Source organism: Echeneis naucrates, chromosome 14, assembly GCF_900963305.1.
Source record: "Echeneis naucrates chromosome 14, fEcheNa1.1, whole genome shotgun sequence".
Taxonomy (NCBI): domain Eukaryota; kingdom Metazoa; phylum Chordata; class Actinopteri; order Carangiformes; family Echeneidae; genus Echeneis; species Echeneis naucrates.
The window spans coordinates 667,558-676,373 of NC_042524.1; the positions used below are offsets into that span (position 1 = coordinate 667,558).

Sequence of the window (8,816 nt, forward strand, 5' to 3'; positions counted from 1 at the left end):
TCGAACAAACACCAAGCTGACACTGAAGGACCAGCGCTGCACAGAAACCTCTCAGACTCAGGACTTCCTGTGGAGGAAGATCATGTGACGCAGTCAAAGGCTGGTTAGCTCATTCAGGCCGGACTGATGTTTTTGTCCCTGTGCAGGCGCCGTACCTGCGTGGAATGATCAGCACTAATTAAATCAGCTGACGGACACCAACCAGCTCTTTAACCACAAGGACAGTCGTGGCGGCGGCGCAAAGACCGGGCTGACCTTCGCCTCGTAGCCACGGACGGTCCTCCAGTCAGACATCTCCCTCCTCACCACCTGAGGCTTTTAGACAGAGCTTTATTTAAACACAGCCAGAGACGACGACAGGCGCCACGGGGCCCACAGCTGAGACCATGTCTCCCCACAGAGCTGCTCATCCTGCTGACACATCCGTCCATCTGTCCGTCTCTGACAAACACCGCGACCCACGTTTGGACGGGGCGGGGGATAATGGCAGGTGATTCAGAGGACGTCCATCAAGTAGAGGCATCCGTCGTCATCAGCATCATCATCATCCGTTCATGACGACCCGCAGCTCACCATCCTCAGCTGAGGAGACAGGACAGCCCGGAAACATCCTGCGATCGGGTCAGTATTCCACTCTGTCGTTAGGCATTCCCATCAGCTCGCCGACCAACTCCAGGTCAGGCCAGAACCAGCAGCATCTACAATCCAGCACCAGACGCTTTCATCTGAGGCGACACTGAATGTGAGCCGGTCCTGGTTCTCCAGGCCTCTTCGTCTCAGAGTGAATCAGTCAACGGTCCAGATGATTCGTCCTGTTTCTGGAGGAAGATGAGCCGCTCTGTGAGGCTTTGAGCGGTTTTTCCTCCTTAAACTAGAGAATCAGCTCAGATTCCTCATGTGTGAAAGTGACTTCAGCAGTTCTAAACAGAGGTCAGACTGTATTGAAGGCTATGGGAAAATGGCCCTCCTTCTCCTACAGTCCAGTATGCTGTGGGTTGATGGTTTTTGGTGGTGTAATTTAGAAACTGATTATGTTTCTGTTGTTTCACAGATAAATTCATGAATTCAAAGAATAATCTGTACATGAATAAAGATAAAGAATTGTTGAAGGTGTTGAAGTCGGACATTTGTTATCATAGACACAGATAATTAACACTTTCAGAGCTGTAGACACACACAACCAGCAAAAGAACAACAACCTAAACACCAGGTTTCTCGCTTTCCTTCCTGGGTCAAAGGCCTGAGAGGTCGAAGGTCACATCTTCAGACAAACACACACCAGATCCCAACAGAGAGCAGGATGGCAGCGAGCACCCGCCTCAACCTCCGGCTCTAATTAATGTGTTTAGCAGAGATGCTGAATAATAGATTAAATGGCTGCCTTCCTCAGGGTGATACAGTATACACATCCACATCGTGATTCACACACACACACACATCACATCCAAAGTAATTTAGGCAACTGCTGCCTCCGAGGCATCAATGCAATAATCTCCTGCTGAGAATTGAAACTCTGAGACACACACAGATATGGAGGCTCCTCCAACAGTCGTGGTTTTAAATCCCACCTGTCTGTTGCTTCCACGTCTACATTTACATTTCAGTTGTCCACAGAGACTCACACATTTCACACCAGAGCCGAAAACCAATTGTGTGAGTAGCTACCAGCTACACAACTAAACAACTACACAAGCAGGCTGAGTGTCGGTTTCGCAAGTGCATCGTAAAGGCAGAAAGGGGTGAAACTGTCTTCAGTCTGCTGCTGAGCCGAAAAGACAAAGTGACTTCACCGTGAATGCCACCAACACTACCGGTCCCCTCGTGGACAAAAAGGCTCATCAGGCTGACAGTTCAGCTGCATGTCAGGAGCAAAAACCAGGACGACACGATGGCGCTTTTATTTTCTGTGAAACTGGACGTTTAGAAAAGTCTCTGTGCATTCAAAACACTGAGCCTCACAACACTGAAAATACTAAAGTTATATTAATAATCCTTCTGTCAATAATAAAATAAAAATCATTTGAATCATGCATTTGTCAGTAATGAAGTAATGAACAGTGTATCTAAGACTTTCTGGAAGGTTTTAGACATTTTATTGTGAAATTTCAAGTTGTTTTTTTTTTTTTTATATGTTTTTACTTCTAATTTGTCGGCAGTTTCCAGTTGAGCCTGAAGCAGACTGAAGGAAACTCAGCTGCTGTTTGTAAGTTCATCCAACACACTGATAGTGTGTGAGTGAATCAGGTCTTTAATGGCGTTGACAACCTGGAAACTCAGTTTTTAATTGGCGGGCCACTGAGGAACAAGCCTGGGTGGTGACCTTTGACCTTGGGGTTGTAAACAATTAGTGTGCATTTAATGTGTTTTAATGAGCAGCAGTGATTGGTTTCCTGCTGCTGTTCCTCGGGGGACCCTGCAGTTTATTTCCTCTCTGTTCTTCTGTTATCTTCAGTTTTGTTCTGTGCCTTCGCCCTCCTGCCAGCTGATACAGCTGCTGTTTGTCTGACATGAAACTAAAGATTAAGATTATTAATTAAAGATAATCCCTTTCTCTCTGCTGCCGGTCTTTGTATCTAAACACCGGCTCTTCCTTTTCCTAATTATTTGCCAGATTGTGCTGCTGAAGATAAACGTCTTTCCAGGCAACACGTGCAACGCCCTTTTCTTTCTTTTTTAAACGCTGCACTTTATCCTCATTTCACATTTGAAGTGTTCAACTGAGCATGAAACTATGATTGAGTCCTCAAGGGCGAACCGTCTCCAGCCCCCCCCACCCCCCTCTGTCCTGTCTAACCGTCTCCAGCACCCCCCACCCCCCTCTGTCCTGTCTAACCGTCTCCAGCCCCCCCCACCCCCCTCTGTCCTGTCTAACTGTCTCCAGCCCCCCCCCACCCCCCTCTGTCCTGTCTAACCGTCTCCAGCACCCCCCCTCTGTCCTGTCTAACCATCTCCAGCACCCCCCACCCCCCTCTGTCCTGTCTAACCGTCTCCAGCCCCCCCAGCCCCCCCTGTCCTGTCTAAACCGTCTCCAGCACCAGGCATTCTTTTTTTCTTACACCAATAAACAATAAAAACACAAACCACAGGGAGACGAGCCGTCGTGTCTCGTCCCTCTGTTGTCTCAATCTGAAGCGTCCTGATAAGGAACCCTGGCAGCGAGGAAGAGGACAACCCCATTAATGTCCTCTCCTCCTCGTCAGAACGTCTGCGATGACGGTTCTTTCAGAGCAACCGTCAGAAACAGAAACAAGTCTGTTGGATTTTTTTGCATGAATGTGTGCCGGAGGTGATTAAAGCCATGAACTGTATCTACGTACGTCACAATAACATTTATATGAATTCGGATTTGCCCCTCAGCTCGTACTTTTTTTTTAGGTTGTTTTTACGCTGATATTCAATAATGCTGAAAACAAACCTTCATTCTATCTGCTGACCATCAGGAGGCAATTCTACCAGCTGTAGTCAGAAGTCAGATTGGATTGAAGTCTATGGGAAAACGGTCTCAGTCTGAAATACAACCTGATGTTCATTTAGAGGGGAAGGGGAGGGGTTAGGGGGCGGGGCTGACGTTTTCAAAATCGCAGCTGACAAAGTGAGGGTCACAGCAGGCTGGTGATTGGTCGTATCAGAGGGTTGAAGAAAAGGACGCTGTTTAACTTCTCATCCTGAAAAAACTACGTTCAAGAAAAACTTTCCACTCTGAGAACTTTGCTCCTTCATCCATCTTTGTTGACGGAGGGATTTTCTGCCCAAACCGAAACTACTTCACGCTGGAGATAAAAGGTCCATCCTGTTTTTTTGAATGCACACCAGGCTGGGAGCTCATGAAGCCACATACAGAGTGTGAGTCTGTTAACATGGGGTCACACTCAGGTTAGAGCTCCATTCAAAACCTCTTTACATGCTCTATTAGACTGAGATGCTCACTCTGCCTCGCCATCTCTCCCAATTTCCCTCCTATTCAGCGCGCTTCCATTCAGCTTGGTCTGATTTGCTGGCATGAATGCGGTGTTGTGTTGAATTGCCAAAGCGCCTCGCTCCATTTGGGTCCCTTCATAATAGGATGTGTTTATTATTGAAGAACAGTCATTAAAGATTCACAGCCTCTCCTCCCTCTCCTCTGGTGGTCCACAGCAGCTTCACAGCTCTTGACCTCCATCCTCAATCTGCATACACACAAGTCAGATGTTGCATCTCTGACGCCAAAACTCTCGCAATTAAAACCTCGGCTGCAAAAAAGTCTGTCATAAGAGCACAAAAGAATGTTAGATAATTAACAGAGTAAAAACAGCGCCGCTACTAAACCTGCACAGATAAAGCAGAAAGAATAAACAGCATGTGTCTGCAGAATATTAGCAGAGCCAAAGGAAAACCAAGCAACAACACACAAAGCAATAAAAAGAAAAGCATGAAATATATGCAAATGTGAATAATCAGGCGGCCAAACGAAGACGTAAGCAAAGCGGAGCGGCTGATAAAGACGAACAAACGAGACAGTTGAAAGCGTCAAGGCTGAGGAGTCCTCTGAGCGCTCAGGCCTCCGACAGTCTGAGACATCACAGGTTAGTCACCGACTGACAGAGTGTGTGTCTGCTGCCTCCACGTTCTTCCTGTGTGTCACTCACAATAATGACGATGACACAAACAGTCAGGCTGTCACAGCAAGATCACGTCGACTGTTCTGGCTTTGGGAGAAAGAGTCTGAAGCCGCCATCTGTCAGACTGTAAATATTTACAATAAAATCATCTTTTACGGTTAGCAGGTTAGCAGCTACGCTAACATTGTTCATGAGACACTTTTTCAGAGAGCTGATGCAGAAAAAGTTGAACACAGAAAGTTCCTCTCTTGTGTTTGGGTTGTTTCTATCTTTATCTGATCAGGAGTTCTGCTCATTCTTTGGAGCAGAAATGATGAAAAATCAGCTGTTATCACTTTAAACCTCAGAAAGAGAAAACAGCAACAATCTGATTAAAGGCGTTTCATCATCAGGGCATTTTTGTTTTCTTCAAAAAGGAAGGACAGAAATATAAAATATTTTTCAGGAAGTGTCGTCTGTTGAGGACTGCGCATGTTGTTGCTTCGTTGTGTTTGGTCACCGTTGTATTCACGTGAACACCAGCCCCTCCACGTTCCCTCCGCAGATGTTCAGCCACAGCTGCAGGATTGTCCGTGAAACTCACACATTCATTCATTCATATGAGCTCCAGATGAACAAATCCCCCAAGATGCTCAGCTGCCCCCACCCCCTTACGAATTGTGCATCAGCGTGCAACAGCAACACAATCAACAGCCATTCACAAAATCCGGATGAGCTTTGGCCAACTGGAACTGGACCTGAGTTCTGGTTCCTGAAAATAAGACAGCCTTTAAGGGACTTCAATGAGGTGGTGAAGGGCGGGGCTTACACATGAGGGGAGGGGTTAGAGGACACCATAAAATGTGTGAGACACTGATTTGAACTGACACATTCACAGTATTCAGTATTTTTTTTTCCTCTACAACCTGCCTCTAACTACGACTCTTCCTCCTCCTCCCCAGCCTGTTGTTGTGTGAAATGTAAAACAGACTGAGTTCTGCCTCCTGAGACTCCCTCCACAGTCGGAGCAGCTCGGCTGGAACTGAGCTGAAAACAAATAAATGTGAGAATCCTCCAAGCCTCAGGACTCAGTCTGACCCAAAGACAGATGACACGTCTTCATCCAGACCGTCCTGGACTGACCCACGTGGCCTCAAGTGACCACAACAACTGTCAACACAAGCAGCAGTCAACTCCCCCGACGTCAATGTCCTCAACGTCCCTCATCAGATCCACATCCAGTCAGTCCATCCTGACAGGAGACAGAATCCACGAGCGCCATCACATCACATCTGACGTCATCTAAAGTCAGATTTTCTGATGTGAAGGTTGTCGTTATGGGATCTTTTAGCCCCACCCCCTCTACACTGTAAATGAGCGAGCATTTAAAAACATTCAGAGCAGTCTGATGTTTGATTCCCGTCAGAACACCGTCCGGAGGGAAAACCTGCCACTCAACAACAACATCAGCCAATCTCATCTTCCTCCAGGAGAAACAGCTCGGTGGGCTGATAAGGACCAGAGCGCCAGACAATACGTGTCATATCCTGTCTGACTCTGTTTACAAATGATTATTTCAAATGTTGACAGAGAAATATGAAACCTTTTCAAAACATATCAGGAACAAGATTCATAAACAAGAAAACAGGCTGCTCATTTTAAAATATCAGCATCGACCTCATTAATCCTCCTCCAACCAGATTTAACCCGAGAGTCTGTCAGATTGGATGAAGATGAACTCCACTTCCTCCTCTTCACCTTGTTCCTCTTCCTCCTTGTTCCTCTTCACCTTGTTCCTCTTCCTCCTTGTTCCTCTTCACCTTGTTCCTCTTCACCTTGTTCCTCTTCACCTTGTTCCTCTTCACCTTGTTCCTCTTCCTCCTCTTCACCTTGTTCCTCTTCACCTTGTTCCTTCTTCCTTCCTTGTTCCGCCTTCCCTTCGTTCCTCTTCCTCCTCCCCTTCATCACCTGTTCCTCTTCCTCCTTGTGTCCTCTTCACCTTGTGCCTCTTCAAACCTTCCGCCTCTTTCACCTTTGGTCCTCTTCACCCTTGTGCCGGTCTTCACCTTGTTCCTCTTCCGTCCTCTTCACTTGTTCCGCTTCCGCTCCTCCTCTCAGCAGAAGCTCAGGTACTTAGTTCTTGCACATTGTTGATTAATGAAAACACGACAGATAGAACGGGGAACTGTAGCGTTTGAAAACATCAACGAGGAGCTGGCAGCTCATTCTGGGACTCTCCAGCTCTGCTGGGCCCGAAAACAAATCGTCAGGTAGGTCGGAGCTCAGAACGCCACTAAAACCTCAGCGAGGCGGCAGGATGTAGTTTCCCCTTTGACGCGAAGGAGTTTCTAATCCACTCCTCCGACTACAGCTTTGGATTTTAGGATGCAGAATTTAAAGACTCAGACCAGCAGGATTCAGGTCCAGACTGCATCAACAGTACTTCATGTTCAATTCAACCCTTTTTTAAAATCAATGCCTTCCATCCATGACATTTATTCCTAATTATATCACAAATTCAGTTCCGTGGTCATGTTATGATTTACATCATCTTTGAAAATTTTGTAAATCATTCATTCAGTCCAGCAAAAAAAAAACCTCCACAGAGAAATTCTCAGAGATTTCTGAGACTTTGTGATGTCACAGCGAAGCAGTCAAAGCCCCACCCACTTGGACCCACCATCAGCCAATCAGATGCCTGCTCTCCTCTGATTGGCTGATTGGCGCAGCTGTCCTGGAGCTCCAGAGAGAAACCTGAGAGGAAAAAAACTACGCTGAGCCTTATTGTTTGGCATAAACCATAATCTGTTAAACGGGGGTCGCTAAGTTTTAGGTGTCGGTGTAATTTATCTGAATAAACCAGATGAATTACAGAATGACTCACGTTTTTATGCATTCTTGCAGGAAATATGAAAGAAAACTAAATAATTAACACATTTCAGAGGCCGTCTTTTCGGTCAAGGCGAGACTTTGAGTAACGGCATGCCGCCACGTGCCGCTCGGCCGCTGAGGCAAAGGTCATAACAGCTGCAGATTTTGAACACGGTAAAATCCGCAGAACAAAAACCGGGTCAGCACTTTGTTCTGTGCAGCTGCTTTACTGTCCTGAATTCTCCCCGGAGCCACAGAGCTCCCTTCGGTCCGCCGCCATTAACTGCAGCTGTCGGCTCTTTTACAGCCCTCTTTACCTCCATTTTTCCTCAAATCCCAAGTCTGGGCCTCGCACCGACCTGTGATGGTGGAACAGCAGGCCAAAGCCACACCGTCACACACGGGGCGACGACAACAACAACAACGACACCTCTGCAGCTTTGACACAAACTTTCAACCCGTTCTGAGCTTTATGAAACACAATCTGTGGCTCCAAACCTCTGGTGGGCTGACTCTGATTGGCTGTGACATCACCCACTGGAGCCAATAGGAGCGTCCGACGTAGAGACGGACTCCAGGACGTCACTATGAAAGCTGGAGGATGAGAATGGACGGATAAACACAGAGAGAGAGTCGGACTGATCCAGATCAGCTGATGGCTGCAGAACCAGAACCAGAACCAGGAGGCATTTCTAAAATCACCAGCTCTATGAGAACCCCCTCAGTGGTTGAAGTCTGTCCTGACCGTCTCTCTGTACTCACATGCGTAGGTCATGGCGAAGCTGCTGCCGGTGTCCACCATGTCCACCTGTGGGACCAGCTTGGGGACGTCCTGGTGCTGGGCCAGGGGCGAACCGAAACACCTCGTACTCATGGGAGCCGTGGGGAACAGGCCTCCTGTCCAAACACAGAGACACAGGGGGGGTCACTGACTGTCCAGAAGGGACACATCAACCTGAGACAAAAAGAACAACACAACAATCAGTGAAATGTTCGGCTTAAACAGGTTACACACAGTCCGGACCGTCGACACACACCTGAACCTTTTTCTCATCTCGATCCGGTCCAAACCGGCCTGGACTTCCTCTTTGTTCCAACCTGCGGTTAAATGTACCTTTCGAACCGGAAGCGACGGTTTTGGAACGTCACTGAACTCGGAACGTCTTCAAAATAGCCTTCAAAATAATAAAAATAAATCCTATAAAACTAACATAAAAATAAATAAAACTCCAAAAAGACCAGTTTACCGTCAATATTGGACGAATCCAAAGTCATTTTAAAGCCGCTTCGCTGCAGCAGACCTGCAGATGGAGCTTCATTTGGATATCTTAATGAGATGTGGGGCTCTAAAATGGAAACTATTAGAAC

At 47.0% G+C, this 8,816-nt stretch overlaps 1 protein-coding gene across 1 annotated transcript in view; it reads right to left on the bottom strand.

The window, feature by feature from the left end:
• LOC115054705 (glutamate receptor 1-like) overlaps positions 1 to 8,337 on the bottom strand; it is a 32,501-nt gene extending 24,164 nt beyond the window's left edge. The window contains exon 1 of the mRNA XM_029520041.1: positions 8,211 to 8,337. Coding sequence (XP_029375901.1) covers positions 8,211 to 8,322 — 112 coding nt within the window. The 5' untranslated portion in view covers positions 8,323 to 8,337. The remainder of the gene's footprint in view (positions 1 to 8,210) is intronic.
• Between the last annotated feature and the right edge of the window lie 479 nt (positions 8,338 to 8,816).